This window comes from Brachyistius frenatus, unplaced genomic scaffold (assembly GCF_029030835.1).
Source record: "Brachyistius frenatus isolate BFR_SWC_R1_liver_20210118 unplaced genomic scaffold, ASM2903083v1 Contig_16, whole genome shotgun sequence".
Taxonomy (NCBI): Eukaryota; Metazoa; Chordata; class Actinopteri; family Embiotocidae; genus Brachyistius; species Brachyistius frenatus.
The window spans coordinates 5,878,321-5,899,009 of record NW_027210615.1 but is presented as its reverse complement, the minus strand read 5'-3'; the positions used below and the strand labels follow the sequence as shown (position 1 = coordinate 5,899,009).

The 20,689-nt window shown below is 40.0% G+C and overlaps 3 protein-coding genes across 3 annotated transcripts in view; all 3 read left to right on the top strand.

Moving 5' to 3' along the window:
• Positions 1-19,450, top strand: part of fam50a (family with sequence similarity 50 member A) — a 48,364-nt gene extending 28,914 nt beyond the window's left edge. The window contains exon 14 of the transcript XR_011310723.1: positions 19,439-19,450. The gene's annotated coding sequence lies outside the window, so the exon portion shown is untranslated. The remainder of the gene's footprint in view (positions 1-19,438) is intronic.
• sars1 (seryl-tRNA synthetase 1) lies at positions 435-13,582 on the top strand. Its single transcript, XM_069694119.1, has 11 exons — positions 435-570; positions 1,590-1,660; positions 1,792-1,872; positions 1,969-2,127; positions 5,051-5,194; positions 5,408-5,563; positions 8,046-8,267; positions 8,468-8,597; positions 9,345-9,502; positions 9,953-10,082; positions 12,509-13,582. Exons 1-11 carry the CDS (start codon positions 435-437, stop codon positions 12,664-12,666), a joined length of 1,545 nt encoding a protein of 514 aa, XP_069550220.1. The 3' UTR covers positions 12,667-13,582.
• LOC138618213 (PTB domain-containing engulfment adapter protein 1-like) lies at positions 15,112-18,653 on the top strand. The gene is made up of 6 exons (XM_069693797.1): positions 15,112-15,265; positions 15,492-15,563; positions 17,663-17,761; positions 17,880-18,017; positions 18,179-18,283; positions 18,381-18,653. The coding sequence occupies exons 1-6, from the start codon at positions 15,218-15,220 to the stop codon at positions 18,441-18,443; spliced, it is 525 nt and encodes a 174-aa protein (XP_069549898.1). The 5' UTR covers positions 15,112-15,217; the 3' UTR covers positions 18,444-18,653.
• Positions 19,451-20,689: the final 1,239 nt, after the last annotated feature.

Here is a 20,689-nt window from a genome sequence, read left to right as displayed (position 1 = left end):
TCTTTATTTTTTTTACTGACTGTCTACTATCACATGAATAAATGGTGTGATTCGTCTTGTCTTGTACATTATAATGTGTATAATATTTGTCTTCATCTAACCAGCTAAATAAAATACTGTAAATGCCTTTTCAAGTTTCCTCTTTCTCATGAAATATATTAAATACTATGACTCTTGCTAAAGTTGTAGGTTTGCAGGTGGGAAAAAAAAAAAAACTCCGACGTTTTTGTATTCGAAACTGTTTTAATTTAATATCCACCTTATATAAATAAAATCGAAAGTTTGAAATTGTAATTACAATGACTAATTGATACTAATTACTAATTAATTAAGTTTGAAAGTGTAATTACGGGTTGGGCTACTTGAGTAATCGGACAACCCGGCGGGTGATCCGTCATCCGTTCATTCAATCTCTCCCTCAGACGACGGGAACCATGGTGCTCGACTTGGACCAGTTTCGGACCGATAAAGGCGGCGATCCAGAAATCGTCCGTGAGACTCAAATAAAGAGGTTTAAAGACGAGACTCTAGTTGACAAACTGGTAACCGCGGATACAGAGTGGAGAAAATGTAAGAGCCCTTTTCTTTTTTATGGTTTGTGTCTCCGGTGCTGGTGTTAGCGCAGTGGCTAATGATGCTAATGTTAGCGTAGCCGTCAATGTATTTTCTACTGGACAGGCAACCTAAACCCCAACTCCTCTAGAAATAGGTCCGTTTGAGTTGTGACTCCACGCCTCCGCTAACGGCTTCACCCTATCGGAGGTGTTAGAAGACGACAAGCACTTTTGGGACCCAATGTTCAATTCGGCACCATGAAATGTTAAAAACATCTTTTCAGAATATATTTAAAATATAAATATTCTTCACGCTCTTAGTAGGTTTCACTCTACTGCAGTAGTCTACTTTCACTTAAGGAAAGTTTAGGCTTTTGGGCATTAATCAAACAGTACGTGATTGAATTGAACTTGGTCTACACATTAATAATTGTCAGTAAGTCGAGCAACAATTTATAGTCGCATTTTTGAATGGAGTTTTGGGCGTCCTCGCCAGAGTGGTGCTAATACTAGCACGGCTAGCACTACTCAACGAGTCTGTGTAAGCCATACGGTTACCTTTCTCGTAGCTCCTTGTAATAAGTAACATACATTTTCTAACCACACCAGACCAAGCACCAGTTAACCGGGCTTATCTGTTATTTTATCGACAGACATCTTAATACGAGATGTTGGCTAACGTTAGCGTAGCTTAGCTGTGCCGGGTAATAAACGTGGGATCTGATGCAATAGCAAGCCAGGACAACAGGTCAGCCTCGCTCTGCAGTGCAGCTGCAGACAGAGTCAATCTGATCCAGCATGATAACGCTCATCATTTGGTCAGTACATTGTTGCAGCTAAGCAAGAAGTAAAAACACATCATATTTTGATCGTTGTGAGGGTTTGTTGCGAATGACACATGTCACCAGGTTAGTAGTCCTGCTGCTTTAGCACACACACACACACACACACACACACACACACACACACACACACACACACACACACACACACACACACCATGATGCACTGACTAACTGATTTACCCCCTGACAGGCCGCTTCACTGCAGACAATCTCAACAAAGCGAAGAACCTCTGCAGCAAGAGCATCGGAGAGAAAATGAAGGTATATAAGCAACGCCAAATAAATAACTACATGGCTGTTGAACCTTGTAATGGGACCCTGACAGTTTTGGGTTTTTTTAAAGTTTTTTTTTAACTTTGTGTCTTATATCTCCTCCTATGTTGTTAATGTAGAGGAAGGAACCAGTTGGGGAGGATGAGTCTGTACCTGAAGAAACACAGAACCTGGAGTCCCTTACTGCCGAAACCCTATCGGTATGACAAACGGGGCTCAAAGTGCTTTTTCCCACCTGTATGGCTGTATTTGTGCATGTTGTCAATCAAATCTGTGTTGATTTGTTTCTGTATTAGGGCCTGACTGTAACCCAGATCAAAAAGGTGCGTTTGTTGGTGGACGAGGCAGTGGAGAAAACTGACAGTGAGAGGATAAAGCTGGAGGCGGAGCGCTTTGAGTACCTGAGGGACATCGGCAACCTTCTGCACCCATCTGTACCCATCAGCAATGATGAGGTTGGTGGTTTGGTACTGGCTGATCTGCAGGAGCTGATTACGTTACTTGCTTTTAACAATTTTTATGTAGCTGTAAATCTACTGTCACTCCACACTATCATGTGGACTGACAGGATTGTCACCCCTAAAGTGTTATCAATTGGAGAACATTTGACCCAGCAAATAGTTGGACAGAATAGTTGCCGACATTTCCTGATATTTGTAATCTATTTGTTGTCAGCCACATGAAATATGCGAATTGTGTTTGATAGTTGATTTCGGTTGAGATTAGGATAGATTCTATCTAAGTAGTTGCTATGTAAAAAAAAAAATCCAATACTTAAATAGTGTTGGATAACCGATACACTGCTTTTTAATTTCCGTACCCTGTTTTACATTTGCTGTATTTTTTTTTAAGGCAAATTATAAACGGTCATAGAACTGAAGTTATAATTTGGCAACCACCATTTGGCCTCGTTAAGAACCACATAACGCTGTGAAAAGGGATTTTAGACGGGACCTCTAACTGTTTAGCCATCTTACCATTGGTTATACCTAAATCACACAATTAATAACCCACAACTAACTCTCTTTGAACAGTACAAAACACTATGGCACACAACAATTCGCCACACATAAACATGTACAAACTGTACAAATTACACTGCTGAACAGCATGCTGGGTACATGAGCTAACTTTTCATGTAGCATAACTGTCTGTAAACAGCTGGGAGAGGGTCCATTGCTACAGCACATTCAAGAAAATAAATAAAAAATGGAGAGAGATGAAAGGCGCACTGAAGATGCACCAGAAGAACTTGTGCCTGAGAGAGGAGCTGTGTCTGCTATTTTGAGGTTTTAAAGAAATCTGCCGAGGATCCACAAACTATATTTTTCAGTTTGGTGAGTCGCTGTTGTGGTGAGGCAGTCGAGCAGTAGCGCCAGTGGAACCGTGAGGCCAACATCTGTTGAAGAGGCATTTTCTTGATGTGCGACAAATGACGGGAAAAGAAAGCGGTGGATGAACCAGTATAGTGTCCAACACTATGTGCAGTGTGTGCTGCAAGCATCTGTAAATGCGTTGTGTTGTTCACAATATCGGTATCATTTTATAAAATATATTATAAAAAATCACATCTTGCAAATGACAATATTCCATCTTGTTATGGAGCATACGTGTGTGATGTACTATTATTGCAGAAATACCCTCAAATACTGCAAGCAGTGCTGTTTCACTGTCAAGTCAACCTCAAATGCAGCAGAAGTTGGCAAACTTGCAAAAATTTGCAGGCAAGGGGCTCAAGCTACTCGGCAGAAAACACTTAAATGTTTAATGTTCAGAATTTCGGGGGATCCATTGGCAGAAATGGAATCTAATATTTATAATTATGTTTCCATGAGTGAATAATCACCTGAAACTACTAATAGTTGTGGTATAATTACCTCAAATGAAGCCCTTCATGTCATGTCCTTATGTCCTCTGTCATGGAACACATCCTTTTTGCACTGCCGTGTTTTTACAAGGCACAAACCAAACACGGCCTTGAGAGGCTTTTTCATATTTATTGCAAGTTTCATGGCCACTGTAGATTCTCCTAAATGCTGCGAGGATAAGGGAGGGGTGTTCATTTTTTAATTTTTTTTATTTATTTTATACACTTTATTAATCCCCGAGGGGAAATGTCTTCACTACAGCAGGGGGGCTCTCAGGGGGGAGATGCTGCAGCAGGCTGCCACTAGCGCGGCGCCAGGTAACCTGACCTGAGGTGCATGTTTTTGGATGTTTTTGGATGATGGGAGGAAGCCGGAGAACCCGGAGAGAACCCACGCAAGCACAGGGAGAACATGCAAACTCCGCACAGAAAGGCCCAGGACCGGATTCGAACCCGGAACCTTTTTTGCTGTGAGGTGACAGTGCTAACCACTGCACCACCGTGCCGCCCTTTGATTTGATTGCACTTCATTGCTGGATGCCACTAAACCCTTTTAAAGTCCTTGCAAAGGCAGCAAGAGATTTAAATTGTTTATTTTTTTAAATGCAAGATGAGCGAGCATGGGAAGGGCCTGCATAAGATTCAATATGATGTCGTCAATTAACTTGTTGTGTTCGTTCATCATTCATTTGTGATCACTGATATTTATAAATCCAATAATTGATGTAACCAAAAACATGTTTAGTCTTTGAGATATCAGAAAAGAGTAAAGGAAAAAAAAAAAAAAAAAGAATCACAGATTTCATGCTGAAAATAATGGACGTAGTCTTCGGCCAATGCAGCCAATTGGGAAATGCCTTGAAGTGCAGTACCACAAAGGGACAACGAGGGGCTAGCTGCTTTGATAGACTACGAATCAAAATGCATCCCCTTTCTCATGAAATAAAAAGTCAATTGTTTTCCATAAGTCATTATAATGTTTTTAGCTAAATTAATTGTTTTGATCAGTGTTTTGGTGGTCCGACTGAAAATCATGAATCAAGTGTTCTGTGGGGGAGGGGGGCTGGTTTGATTGACATGCCTGGGGTGCAGTCAACTTGCCGATCTAGATGGGCCTGCATGGTGTCCTCAGGTTCCTTAGTCAGATCCACCCCTCCTTCCTCCCCAGCTTGACCAAATATGGTCACTTCTGGCTCCAAAAACACGAATACAGCGATAGTTAGAATGCCAGACTCAAAGACTCCAAAACAGAAGTTCACAAATCAATGGGTGGTTTGCCACCTGGTCCAAACCCAATCATTTTCAGTTTACGTTGATGTAAAATGGAGCAAACTAGATGATCGTCCCATCTGAGTAGTAGAAACCAGCAGTGTTTAGCATTTTTCCCTGACAAATAACTTTGCAGGTCATCAGTAAATAGAGTAATAAAATTGTTGCAGACTAATTTCTTATCAGCTACTTCTGGTTATCTTGTCACTTGTCATAATATTTCCTCTTTTTGCTTTTGTCAGGATGCAGATAACAAGGTGGAGCGTACCTGGGGCGACTGCAGCGCTCAGAAGAAGTACTCCCATGTCGACCTGGTGGTCATGATCGATGGTTTTGAAGGAGAGAAGGGAGCCATCGTGGCTGGGAGTAGAGGTTACTTTCTGAAGGTGTGTTCCTCTAAGAGCTCCAACACTCGTACCAGTACACATTCAGTACACAGAGCTAAGCACAAACAGGCCAACATTCTTCTGCCAAATTTAATCCGCACTGCCGCATCCAAAGAAGAAGAAGCAGCAGCAGCAAGACTGCTCTTTTGCATCCTGAGCCACAAATGTAGAAACCAGCTGTTTAGCTGTTTTCCTCTCTTCTATTGCCTTCAGGGCCCGCTGGTTTTCCTGGAGCAGGCTCTAATCAATTATGCCTTAAGGATCCTCTACAGCAAGAACTACACCATGCTCTACACACCCTTCTTCATGAGGAAAGAGGTTATGCAGGAAGTCGCCCAGCTCAGTCAGTTTGATGATGAGCTTTATAAGGTATGCAAGCTTTTACTGTATTCCTGTAAAATTTGATGGACGGGGATATTCTGCCTTGTGGAGTCTTTATTATTGCAACATAGACCAGTATAAGAATGAGATGGAAAATACTAACCATCATAAAAGCATCAGATTGGAATGAAATGTTGAGGTGTTCACTCACTGAATGCAGTGTACTTTTTTTTTTTTTTTTTTTTTTAATGTTTAAAAAAACTAAAAATCCATTCTTGAAAATCAAATTGTGACAAAAACAGATCCTGTATCGTTTTTTGGCTGCATCTACTCACTAATGTTATGATGCAATAGACTTATCAGTCTTATTGAGGGTGTTTGCGTTGGTAACGTTTGTGCAAAAGAACATGAATCAGTCTCTTTTGCTTCTCACTCGCTCGCTTAATAGACATAGGCGCTCAGTAACATACAGTAGAGTAACATAACTGTGATTGGCCCGAATGCATATCTTGGGCTCCTTCCTTCCTATTTCCACGCATGCCCTCTTACTTCATAAATTCAAAAAAATAAAACAACCATTTTTAAATTTATGTTGGTGACTGGATGAAATTATATTTATTTTTGATGAAACATGCTTTTTTTTTTTTTTTTTGAATGAAGGCTATCTGAATAGATTTTTTTTTTTTTTTTTTGACATTTGAATGAAGGCTATCTGAATAGATAGTCGTCAATACGCTGTGGCTCAAAACCATAAGTGTACCAGGTGAGATGGTCAAATATATATACCTGTCACATTGTTTGACCATACCAAATGTAATGCTGCAGGGTTTGATCTGCGCATACTTAAGCTTCAAATACAATTGGAAACACAAAAGCTGCACATTTGATAGTAAAATTGCATTGACTGCTCGCATCAGCAATTAGCTTTAATAAAACATAGCTCCCTAACCGGCAGGCAAATTAAATCCTGCTGGTGTCACTGTCCACATACTTTTGGCCATGTAGTGGAGTTGCCTTATCAAAGAGCTGCACATTGTGGATAGAAGCATAGTGGCTTGCTGAATGCTGGATTGATTCATATCTGGCCAGTGGATTTCAGTAACTTCAAAACCAGCTGTCGTTACGGAACATGCTACTACTGTATATTCACTGAGCCCTCCATTAGGAACCTGTATACCTGTTTATTCATGCAATTATCCATTTAACAGCAGTGCAATTCATGAACTCCTGCAGATATAGGGAGCTTCAGTTAATGTTTGTATCAAATATCAAAATGAGGAACAAAACATTTTTGGTTTCAGACATTTGATTTCAGTATTTCTTAATCTGCTGATCTCTTGGATTTCAACTACAACATTCACTAGTTTACTCTGGATGGTACAAAAAAACAAATAACATCCAGTGAGCGGCAGTTCTTGAGACAGATAGATCTTTTGTCGAAGACTGTTCAAGCAGAATAATTCACCGTGTCAGAAAAACAAAAGTTGTGTCCAACTGCATTCTTACATTTTTTTACTGACACTGGGCTGGCCCGATCACGTCTTACTGAACTCCTCTGTCCTGTTTCTCTTTCTCTCTGAAAACGCTGCGGGCCAAAAATATTTTAACTCTCAAGGCTGATGTTTGATGCCGTGGCGGTCGTCACATAAAGTCAAATATCACGGCTGAAACTCTTCACTGCTAAAATGTGTGCCTGCTATGTCTGTAAGAAAATTATGTTTTCATTTCCAACAACGGGCATATGACAATATATGACAATTGTCATATGTCAATTGTCAGGCAGGTATGGCGTTAACTTTTGGGATTGATGGATTTTAATAAAATTTTTAATAATTAATATCTGTGAGGTAGTTCTCCATCTAGGCTACAGTAAGATCATATTATTTGGTGCTGCTGGTTATTGAGCATGCGCCTTCACATTTCACAATTTCCAAACAAACGAGTGCACAATTGATTTAATTTGCTCTGTTACGTACAAATATGTAAGTATTACTTCTTTCTGATGGTAAAACAAAGAAGTCATCTTATTAACGACATAAAACTTGTGCAATATTCCATCATACATGTTTGGAAACTTGAAATCTTTATGAACTGAATAAGTAATGAAATAAGATGGAACAGCTGCATTAACTGAATAAACATCTATTTGCTCGTTACCAGTAAGTTGTGGTTAAATTGTAGGTGACTGCTTTTTGCATCTTTGTCTGGGAATTCCATCATTTCTGGACCTGAATGTACAGAAGTGTCGCTGAGTAATTGTGTCCGACGGAATGTGGTGGCCCTCCTGGCCAAAAATGGCAGGGTGGATTTTCTTGTCCCCGTCCAGCCCTGCACACGACTCTGTCCTCCAAACTATTCTGCCTTGACTTTCTCCATTTCTCTATTTCTCCATGACCGTACCTCGAAAAAGGGTTTCTGCACTCCTCCCCCCCCCACACACACACACACACACACACACACACACACACACACACACACACACACACACACACACACACACACTAAACCCCCGTGTATGTGTTTCTGTCAGGTCATCGGCAAGGGCAGCGAGAAGTCAGAGGACAACTCCATCGATGAGAAATATCTCATCGCCACCTCCGAGCAGCCCATCGCAGCCTTCCTGAGGGACGAGTGGCTGAAACCCGAGGACCTTCCCATCCGCTACGCTGGTTTCTCCACCTGCTTCAGGCAGGAAGTGGGCTCCCATGGCCGAGACACCCGTGGGATCTTCAGGGTGCACCAGTTTGAGAAGGTTGGTGGTGGGGCAAAAGTGATGTTATCCGATTGATGTTTCAATCATCAAATGACCAGTTTTTGTTAAAACTTTATTATTATCCAAGAACTGTATGCAAGACTCGCACTAAGTAGTTTAAAAGATAAAAATTACATGTATTTTTGTCATTTTTATATGTGTAACGGTTGGAATTGAACCCAAAATGTCTCTTCTTGTAGATTGAGCAGTTTGTTTACTCCTCCCCACATGATGGGAAATCCTGGGAGATGTTTGATGAGATGATAGGGACGGCAGAAGAGTTCTACCAGTCGCTAGGAATTCCTTATCGCATCGTCAACATCGTCTCCGGTAGGTCAGACAAACTCCTCAGGTTTAATAACCCACTATCATTTCCTGTCAAATAGTTACACAAGCTTTAAATTGTTGGGTAATGATGCGTTCCATTTACCTCAGAAGTCAGAGCTGGGAATGACATCATGTTCAGACAAGCCTGGCTGTTCAAGGCTGTTTTTTCACGGATCGGTATCGGCTGAGCTATAATTATCTCCAACCCTTTGTTTTGCATAAACTGTGTGTTCACTGGTGCCATAAACAGAGAGCACAATTAGTAGCACGATGCAGAAGTGTATTCTGACATGTGGCGTATGCACAGCTAAAATGTGCACAGTGTGGAAATATTTACAAATCAAAAAACGAAAGAAGCCCAACAGCATGTAATGTCTCCAATACAGCGTTTTGCAAGGTGGTAGTCAGAGCTGCGTTTAATCAATTAACAACTTCTTTCATACGATGGCACCTAAAATGAAAACACTCAACGAAATCCGTTTACTGGTAACTAAGAAAGTGTAAATGTGATTTGTATTTATTGTCATTGTGTATGTTAAAGTTAAGCTGTTATACCACGTTGAAGGGAGATTGTGATTTTTAGGTGATTTCAGTTTGTTCCTCCTAAGTGACAGTGATAAGAGCTATTTCTAAAGACATCTTTTACTTTCTACGTTCAGTCATTAAATATGCATGCATGTATATGTGTATGTTTACAAGAAGATGCGACCGTGATATCAGCTAACTACTTCCTTCTCAATTATATTGCAGGTGCCCTAAACCATGCAGCCAGTAAGAAGCTGGATCTGGAGGCGTGGTTCCCTGGCTCAGGTGCCTTCAGAGAGCTGGTCTCCTGCTCAAACTGCACCGACTACCAGGCCAGACGCCTCCGCATCCGCTACGGACAGACGAAAAAGATGATGGACAAGGTGAGTACTCATTTCCTGCAAAAGACGCAAATGCAGCCTGATGTCTTTTTTGAGCAATTCATGCAATACTAGCCAAGGAACTGAGATGTTACTTTTTTTTTTTTTCCCCTCCAGAAAGCAAAATCATTTTAGTCCACTCTACATTAAAAAATGGCCGTTTTAAAAAAAAAAAAAAAAATTTTGACTTCTTGCTATTTTAAATGAACGACGCAATAGTTCCTACGACGTCTTTTCCCTGCTGCTCAGCGAGTGTTAAAACATCGGAAGTTAAAAATGTGATCAAAAGCTTTCCGTAAAATATGATAATAGTCTAGTGATAGAGATTTAGAGGTCCAAACACACCTTGCATTCTAAGATTAGGTAGATTGGAGGCAGAGAAGCATCACTGTATATATTCCACCCCTTCCTTAGCTGCACATTCTGCTCCTCTCCCTCCCGTGTGTTATGTAGGCAGAGTATGTGCACATGTTGAACGCAACCATGTGTGCAACCACGCGTGTGATGTGTGCCATCCTGGAGAACTACCAAACAGATGACGGCATTGTTGTTCCAGAGAAGCTCAGGGCGTTCATGCCTCCAGGTAAGCAGTGCTGTCTGCTGTCACATCTGCTGTTTGTTATGTTCAGTCTAAAAGGTAACTTGCTGGCTGTTATTATACGTTCTGGCAGATGACGTAATTGTACCTTGTTTTGTCTTGTATGTTTCTCATGAAGGATAATAACGGAAGCTCCTAATACACGCTCTCTAAATTGCTCACAGTTTGTACTACTTCAAGATACTGACTTCCGTGTGGGACAATAAGTATCACCATGTTCATTTCTACTATTAAAGCTTTCATTTTTGACTTAAAACGTTTGACTGTCGGCAGATAAGAAATTGGCCTCCTAGGTGCTTGAAAAGCGCCAAACTACAGCTCGATGCTAACCGATCAGTCTCAAAAAACAGTATATCATGCTCACATTGTACAGTACAGCAAACAGATCACAATAAGTCGTTTCTTCATGGGAATGAACAGAGGTTCCTAAAAAATGTGTTAAATGCCAGCCAAGTAGGAACATTTTAGAGGGACCACACAGACAGTGAGCAGTTTTTGACACCTGTGAAGAGGTGAAACTTTGCAGTAACCTCTGGAATGCTGGGAATGTTGTTATATAGGGGCCAGTCCAGGAAGGTTTTAATTGATCGTTAGGGATTTAAACAAATCAGATCCAGTGACTGTATATATAAATGGATTTGGTCTCCGGGTCTGAGAAGTAAAGCGAATGTGGAAGTGTCCCAAGGGCAATACCACTGAGAGGCCTGGTTTCAAAAAACCACTGGCTCCTATAGATTACCATTCAAAAAGTATCAACTTCTCTCATGAAAAAATACATTTTTTCCACAAGTCATTATGGTTTCATTTGCTAAATTCCAATGAGTGCTCTGATGGTCCGTCTGAAAATAATTCCATAGTGAATTAGATATTAGAGGTATGTTTTGGTGGATCGTGGTTTGATTGGTATTTGAGCGGCTGTCAGGTTTCCGGTACAAGGGTGGATCAAAAAATTCTGATCCTGCTCCTGTTGCGTGTTAACGGTGCGCAGCACCGTCACTCATAAAGAGCAGAAGGAAGCTAACTTTCATGAGAAAGAATTCCAAAGTTTGTCTCTTGATTAAAGAAAAGGTTTGGCCATTTAATAGCTTAACTTTGGCTTTTACTGCGGTTTGTTTGATGTCATGCGACGAGTGTAGTTCATCAACTCGAGTAACATTTTGTGCAGCAGTGCGGAGAAACAGACAAATTAGCACGATTTTTTTTGTGTCGGAAAATGTATACGAGACTCTTATTTAGCTGAAATGAAAAAAGGTGCACAGGAACTAAGTAAATAAATAGTAGTTCCTGTTCTACGAGTACGGTCGTATTTTGTTTGTTTCAAGGGGAAAGAGGGGTGGGGGGGGAGACAAGACAATGGTAGGGGAAACACTGGATTTTCTGAGGCGTCTGGGGGAAACATTCGGTGCAAACAGTGTGACGCAATGGCATTTGGCTTCTCCAGCATGACAACGTGTCCACTCATAACGCATTGAAAATGTGCAAACGACTCGCCTGCAGCAACACAGTCGTCACTCATCTAGCAGATGAATTTTGGAACACTTAATTACCAATTCTGGTTGTCGGTCCTCGTTCTCGCCCCCAGTTTGTCCACATTTAATTACAGTGGCCAAAAATGCCAGACTGGAGGCCTCAAAACTACAGTTGACAAACTGCTAGGTGACATCACTGGGTTGCCATCGACATCTGATTCTCTGTGTGCTCTCCTTATCTGCCTCCTGGTGGTTCTGTGCTGCATCTCTTAATGACACTGCAGCATATCTCTGTTTATGAGAGTGTAAATACAGTGTCAATGTGAAATGTTAAAACCCCGTCAGCGTGAGAGTGCTGCTCCGGTGTGAGAATTGTCCCTCTGGTGTTCTTCAGTTTGGGGATCAAACAAGTTTGAGTTGAAAACTTGAAGACAGGTTAAAAAGAGAATCATTTTGGATTTACACATTAAAAGCCACGCAATACCCCACTTTGAATGGAGAACTTGATTTGTCTCCATTTTTGTGTATTGTTTTTTTTTTTTCTCTCTCTCTCATTACTTGCCACTTAATGTTTAAATGTATGTTAAACTATTAAGAGATTTTAAGATTTGGTTTTCTAGTCCAGACATTATGTTTCCCATCATGTGTCGTTACCTGCTCCCCATGTACTGGGTCAGTACTGACATACTGACCAACACGTATAAGGAACAGCCCAAAGGCAGCTTATTTGTACCTGCCCGGATGAAGGCCTTCGAGGCTGAAAAGCGTTGGCATGAGTTTTTACTATGATTGAATAGCCATGACATCACAGTAACCTTTTTTTTCCTCTGTTCATTATTCAACCCACAGGTTGAAAGGTTTTCCAAGCGGTTTGTCAATGTGGAACTTGTTTGCTCATAAATTCATATGGAAAACCTTGAATATATTTGTTTCCCTTCTCAGGTTTAACAGAGATCATTAAGTTTGTGAAGCCTGCTCCCATTGACCAGGAGATGAAAGCCAAGAAATCCAAGAAGCAGGACGGAGGGAAGAAGAAGAAGCAGGGCGGAGACCAGAACCTGCCCAACGCCATGGAGAGCATGTCTGTCAACGACTCATAGACTCCATCACACAACAGCAGCGACGCCTCGCCAACCTCACAGATGCACACTGATGGGACAGAGCCTCATATGCATTATAATTCTCTTGGATCTGTTTTGTTGGTTATCCTAAAAGGAAATGGTTAAGATTAGAAAAGCTGAGAGTAATCTCGCAAATGGACACTTCATTTCTTAAAAGGTAATATTAACCTCCGTGTGAAGGCTTTGGCTCTGTCCCATCTGTGTTTTTGTGTGTGTGTGGTATTATTCATCTCATTCTCTCTTTCACATCAAGCACACTGATAAAAGGATCCCACTGAGCGCCCATCAACCCACGGCCCACCTGTCACCTGTCTGTCTGTCACTTCCTCACATCTGCAGCAACACTGAGCCTAAAAAACCAAGAGAATGACTTCTTACGGAGCTCGTTAATATCATCAGAATCAGCAGCTACAGCAAACGTTTGGCCTTCAGTTCCTCGGCAGTTCCTGTGACTGATGAGCAAATTAACAGTTTTACAAAAATACAAGTTTGTTTTTCCCGCTGTTTGGGGATCGGTTATCCTGTAAAAGTGCATTTTCGGGATGTTGAGTTTTCAGAATAACCGATTAAGTCTTTTACTGTCCAAAATTGTCATCCGCGACTCTGTCGAGACCAAAACTTGCCTCGGTTCTGTGATTCCTTCCTGTATGCAATGACTTTAATTTGATTACTACAATGTAAAATCTATCTTGAGAAAACCATCATGTATTTCAACTGTGTTGTGGGCTTCCCTTCATATTTCCTCTGTCCATATATATCATTGATAACATTCAGCTGTCCACTAGCTTATGATGGAGATATTAACATTCTCTGTAATTGCTATAAAGATATAAGATATGATTGCGCATCAATGAAGCGACACTCACTGTAAACAATAAATGCAGTTGATGTCGAACTATTTCTGTGTTTTTAATGAGACTATGTGTCTTTAAATTTCTAAAACTATGCTGAATGTACACAAGAAAGAATCCTAAAATGACCAAATGCTGTTAATAGTCAGAGTATCAACAGAAACTCAATAACCTGACCCATTATCACACGTAACATGTGCTAACACCACTAAGTGATACTGTGTCATGTCATATTTAGCCTCCCCTACTTTGAGCAGTAAATTGCTCAGACTCCAAAAACCATGTGATTAGGTTTAGATCAAACTATTTGGTAGGGTTTGGAGAAGATCATGATTTGGATTAAAATAAGTAATTGTAAGTAAACAACATTATGTATGTCACGCAAGTTATTGAATGTACATTACATTCAGTTAAATACGTTCGTTAAATAGATAAGATCTTGTTTACAGTAATTAAAAGATAACCGCATTACTTTCTCTTGGACTCCAACCCTGGTCTCCCGGGATGAGGTCCTATGTTTTATCTATCCAACCTTTCTCAGCTGACCTCCTTCCTTAACCCTGGTCATATGTATGTGTTCTTTTCAAGCCATTGGCGAGGCAAGATGTGACGCTCACACAGTATTCTCTAGTGAACTGACGGGTGCCTTGGTGTGTCACTGAGCTCAAATCCATGTTTTCATTTAAATGTTTTCAGTTCTTAAGCTTTCTATTTTAATTTTTTTTTTTTTAATGTGTCTGGAAAGAAACGTTCACCCATCATGACAAATCAGTTTGTCTCATCTTGATGAATTAACACTTAATTGACAAAATGCTGTCTCCAGTCTGCAAATATTCAAAACCCTGTAAGCCTTTCCTAAAGATTCTGGCAAGAAATGATGAACCAACAATGCTGGTCTTGAAACAGCAACACTGAATTGAACAAATTCTCTCTTTAGTAAAACAAGCAAGTCACCAAAAACACATGCTCATCACAGGGGTTTATTTATATGCATATTCAAAGCTGTTTGAAAAGTAGCAATGGATGAGGAGAACTCACTGCTGACTGCCTAATTTATCCTTTTTAAACTAATTTTAAGATACTTTTTGAGCAAGATTTTAAAGTTGGCTTTTTCTTGCTTATATAGGTATAGTTTTGATATTATTATTGTACATTTCAGTTTTGATCGACTGCAGAGTAGTAGTAGTAGTAGTAGTAGTAGTAGCCAAGCCACCTTTTGCAGAAGAAACAAAGCACAGCTGGATCTCTAAGTTGTACACTGAAATGCAAAAAAATATATAAATTCTGAAGAACTGCCCACCTCAGTAAAGAGAAGTGACAGTCCACCATTACTGTAAGTCAGTCCAGAAAATTCCAGGAATTATTTTCTTTTCATTTTTACATCTTCACGTTAAAAATATCTTTGATCCATCAAAAAAAAAAAAAAATTTCATTGAGACTTTCAGGAAACCTTTATACCTACCAAAGAGTAATAAGGAAGATACATCAGTTACTCATGAACTCCAACAGACTTTACACCCATCTGTTTGTAATGCAATAAAACGCTGATTCCACCTGGTTGTATTATATTTACTAGAGGTAAGTCAGAATCTACAGGGTTGTGTGATTCGGATACGTGTGTGATTCCAGATATCTGTCTTCCAAAACCAGCAGGGTTTAATCTGGTATCAGAAATTAAGATGAATAATATTTTGGAAGACGACAACGAGATCTCCTTTCCAGTGAAGGTAAATACTGATTTTTGACAGTTAAAAAATATATTACTGAATGTAGAAAACACAGTACAGGGTGAGATACTTTCTATTCGTTTTGGCAGCTGAACAATATTGTGTTGCAGATTGGTAACAATCTCAAGTTTTCAGATATATACTGTAAGTACAGTGCTCATGTGGTTGTAAAGTTTTTTTGTTGTGTTTTTTTTAACACCACTTTCAATATCTTTTTTAAATTTAGTTTCTTGGTCGAATAGAGACAGTCCGCCCTGATGGACTCCAAATCCTGGAGGAAGCGGCTGAGCACCTTAAGGTCAGCCGTTACTGCCCCGCTAACACTGTTCCAGCTGCTGTTTTTATAATACATTTAACTTAGCTAGAAACAGTTCCATGGGACAGGTAGTCAAGCACCACTGAAGTCATGGAGGGATTATGAGACAACAAACCCCCGGCACAGACATGTAAATGACCCCCTCCCCCACCCCTCTTCTACTCCAGAGGGTGAAAGTAGCAGTTGGTAGACACTGTTTGATATCTATTTGTATTTTTTAACTTTCTGGTTTTGTTTGTCTTTGGGGTTATTACGTGTCTCTTTGTAGTTATTTTGGGTCTGTATGTGATTACTTTGCTCCTGTTTGTGGTCGTTTTGTTTCTCGTTCTAGTTTTTATTTTGTATTTATTGTACTTTTGTATCAGTTTGTGGTTATTGTGTGCTTCCTGGTTGTTGTATATATGCAGTTGTGTCTCTTTGTGGTTGTTTGTCTCGTTGTGGTTGTGTATATCTGGTTGTTGTGCGTCTCTTTGTGGTTGTTTTGCATCTCTTTGTGGTTGTTGTGTGTCTCTTTGTGGTTGTTGTGTGTCTGTGATGGTGGGTGTCTTTGTGGTTGTTGTGTGTCTGTGATGGTGGGTGTCTGTGGTTGTTGTGTGTCTCTTTGTAGTTGTTGTGTGTCTCTGGTTGTTGTGGGCATGTTTGTAATTATTTTGGGTTTTTTTTCTCATGGTTTTGTGTCTTTGTTGCTGTTTAATGCATCATCTTTGCATCTCTTTGTAGTTGTTTTGTGTTTTTTTTTAACTTGGTTTGTGTATCTTTTTTGGTTTGACATTGCTCATTTGAATTTAAATTTGAACTCACCTTTGTTTGATGGCCTTCCCTATTCTATGGTGAGCTGTTCAGTAATCCTTCCATGACTGAAATATTGCAACATCTACCAGTTGAGTTGGTACAAAATTAAGTTCCACATTTATTCAATTCAATTCAATTTCATATATATTGAGCCAAATCACAACACAGGTTATTTCATGCCACTTAACACATTAAAGTCCTTACACCAGAACTTTACAACATTATACAGAGAAACCCAACAATTCCCACATAAGCTAGGAGGGAAAAACTCCTCTTTAAGGGAGAAAAATCTCCAACAGAGGGAAGAAAAACTCTCTCTTAACAGGAAGAAACCTCCAAAAGAACCAGGCTCAGAGGTGGGCGGCCATCTGCCTCGACCGGTTGGGGTGAGAGGAGAGCAGAGAGAGAAAAGGACAGCATAGAGATCCAAAACATGAGCTGTTGGTGGGGCCGACAATCACAGAGCAGAGACATGCAGCTCCATGGCAGGACATTGCAAAAGAAAGAACATAAACTATGCGATTGAGTGAACTGAATGGAGACAACAGACAATAAGCAAAAACTATGGGAGAGAAAAAGCACGAAGTTAATGAGATGATGGTTTTGACGGAAATTTCTCTCGGATGGTTTGCCATGAAATTTGGTTCAGACATTGATGCTTCTAACGGGATAGACTTTATCTTCATCATTAAGTATCTTTGTTTTATCACCAAATATCTGAAAACCTTACAGGATTCCCATCAGCCACAGCTTTAGATACTTGTGTAACGATTTAGTGCTCCAGTAATCACTAAATGACAGGCCAATATCAGCATGTCAGCATTGCCAATGTGAGTATGTTCCAATGCTGATGTTAGCATTCAATCCAAAGCGCCAATGTGTCTAATTTCAACCCCACGGGGCCACCAGCTTGGCTGCAGGCGTCTGGTCTTGCTTACACACCTTTAAAACACTGCTTTAACATTTTCATCTTGGAGAGCAAACCGCTGGCTCAGGTACTTCTATATTGATTAAGATATGCTGGCAAAATCCAATTCAATTGTCTTGTTTTTATTTTCAAGTTGAAAAAAAAAAATGTGTTCAAAGCAAAGATTTCAAAATGTATTTTTGTAGTCCAATTAAATTTACCCCAATACATTCTTGTATTCTAGAAGTTAACCAAACCACCTACATTTAGTGTGCATGCATCAAAGCATTTGATTTTTTTTTTTTAATCACAGAATGATTCTTTCTTTCTGAACTCTACCTGTCAGCTGACATGTAATTTATACAACCCCTCTCATTTCTAGACAGCAGATAAAGACTCCAAAGAAAGGGCAACAAGGAAGAGCAAAGTACATATTTTCCTGTCCCAGACTGTGATCGACATTTTGGAAAACAAAACCAAGGTGTGTTTGATAAAATATGTATTTATTATCGCAACAGTAATTTTAAAGATGCAGTTCAATTTGAATGAATTATCACTTTAAATCTTCTGATGAACTTCTCCGTCTTTCCTGTCCTCAGTTTCTGTTGTACTCATGCCCTCTCTCCACCGTCTCCTTCTGTGCCGTCCTGCCTTCTTCACCCAAAATCTGTGGCTTTGTAGCCAGGCATCCTGCAGCAGACATGTACCACTGTTATCTGTTCCACAGCAGCAAGTTTGTGAGTATTCTATGTGCAGCATAAATATAATTTATGCACTCCAAACAGGAACCAATTTATGGTTTATTGTTTCAATGGGGTTGGCCAGGAAACACCATATGGCTAAATAAGATATTTAGACTTTTAGTGTTCTAGATGTGAATTTCCTTAGCATTTTTCAGGCTGACGTGCTGGTTTCAGTAATTGGGGATACCTTCCGAGTGTCAAAGAAGGAGGAGAGAGTCAGAGGAGGACGAGACCTGATAGTAGAAGCTCTCAGACATAAGGTTAGTACCGTGTTGCATTTCACACTATCAGGGCGGGGGTCCATTTTTTTTCACTTTTCTTTTATTTTATTGTCGTTTTCTTTTCCTATTTTTTCAGAATAAAATGCTGCAGAAAGAGAATGCTGAGCTAAAGAGGAGACTTGCAGGACAAAGGGATTAGCAATGCTTATATATGCAGTTGTTTTTGTACACACAGCGGTTGCGACACATTTTTTTCTTATTCTTTCTCTTTCTCTTTCTCTTTGTTTCATGGTTTTCCCTCAGGGAAACCTTATTCACAATGATGGAGCAAAAAAAGTGAAAGAAATATGGAAGAAGGAAGAATATAAATCTGTGCTGGAGTTGTAACAACACTATTAAAAAAAACCCCGATCTGATATGCTGTAATTGACCTTTTTCTGACATACATGTAGCTACTTTACCCAAACTGTAACAGTATAGATGGCAGCAGTGAGCTTTCTAACTGCCCATCAAGTTGTATTGCAGGTGTCAAAATGCTGCCTTCACTGTCGGAAATATTGAAATTGGTTGTTGTGCCTGCATGAATAACCAAAGTCTTAAAAGCTGACTTGGAAGAACTGATAACTGACCAACATCAGAAACTGTTGAGCAAGTCGTTCAGTAAAACCCGACAAAACCCCACGCACAAGGCTTTTTGAGGCCTAATTTCGAATTAATGACGGGAGTATTTCATATGGACGGCCAGAAAATAAATAAGAAGGAGAGACTTTAGCTAACAACAAAATAACTTCTGGAAAAAATAATGTATTTGTATTTAATGAGAAGTTAAATGGAAGTCTCTGGAGCAGAAGGCATTTTGAAGCCAACCCCCAGTGGTAATCAATGATATTGCGCTTTATGGCCTAATTTATTTTTAGATTTGGAAGCTTAGTCCACTTTCGTCTCGAGCTGTGTTCCAAATGGCATACGTAAGTACTATCACTCACTATTTTGAGTGCATGAGTGCTTTCATACTGACAAATATGGAAACACGCTGATGATGACGCACTCAAAATGGTCAAAAAAGTGACTGCGCGTTCTGTACCTATACTATCATACCATTAGAAAAAGATTTAGTATGTCCCAATTTGTGAAATGCAGTATGCCAGAAATACCAGGATGTCATCTGGTCGTATTTTGTCGTAAGCAGGCTAGAATGTTTCTCTGGCTGTCCTCTGGACAGCAGAGGATACGTCACATAGTCTGAACTGCCAAGAGAGTTGTTGGCACTGATGCTTCGCCCGGTTGCAACTCACAAAAGGAAGAAGAGGAAGAGGCATCAAAAGGAAGCGTTCACATCCTTTTTCTTTAACTTAAAATGTTGTGCTGCAGGCCGCGACAGATATGACCAAAACAGTCAAAGTTCAAGGGGCATTTTAATGACGAAGTAGTGTGTTGCAGTTGTAAACACTGTGCAAGCTAAGGCTCTAAGAGTATGAAGTGGAGCATTCCTCACCTCCCCAGTCTCTGCTCTGTCAGTAGAATTATGTGAAATTCCTCTGGAGTTAAGACAGATTAAATTAGCTCCCCATATCGGGGTTCAAATTCAAGCATGTAGAGTCAAATTTCCAACTATCTTATTCAACAGAATTGGGAATTTTCTGGAAAATCTTGGAAGAAAAAACAGCTTTGTCAATTCCATATGGCAAAAGTGCACAGGAGGTAGGAATAAAGAACAGCTCTTTGCTGTAGATAGCGATTTCATGGATCATCAAATAGGGAAAGGGTGGAAGCTTCCTGATCAGACTCCAGTATTCATGGCAAAGCTTTTGGCAATCCTGTATGGGCCCTTCGGTGGATAGAAGCGTCTGAACCAAAGTCGGATGTAATTTGAAACCAGTGATTAACCATTGAAAGTGTAAGGCCAGGTGTGGTGTTAGAAAAAAGAATGTCAGTACTCAGAATAGCCTACATAAAGTTAAATTTTGTGTGGGACTCATGTGGGTCCCAGTACATATAGCCACAGGGGAGAGCAAGGGCATGCAATTAAAAAAAAAAAAAAAAAAAAAAAAGCAACCCTAAACAAAAATATTGAAATATCTCTTGCATACAGTTCAAATGTATTCAAAAATCTGAACTTTATAAGAAATGGAAAAAAGCATGAGGGTAGGTCTTACTATCCTGTTCAATCATCAGTAAATAGGACTTCCATAACCTCATGGGAAGGATGGGCAGAGCAAGTTAAATTATCGAGACTGAGATGAGGCCACTGCAGTCTGAAAAAGCATTCTGATGGTGTCTATGAAACATGTTACTCTGTAGTGCCAAGAAATTGGCATTATTTCATTGCACAAAAGAGATTTAAAAGATAAATAAATTGTTTAGGTGATCTAGCGGAATTGGCAGAAATTGCATTTACAATATCGACCATACTTAGACTAGATGTCTCGGAGAAAACTACGAAAC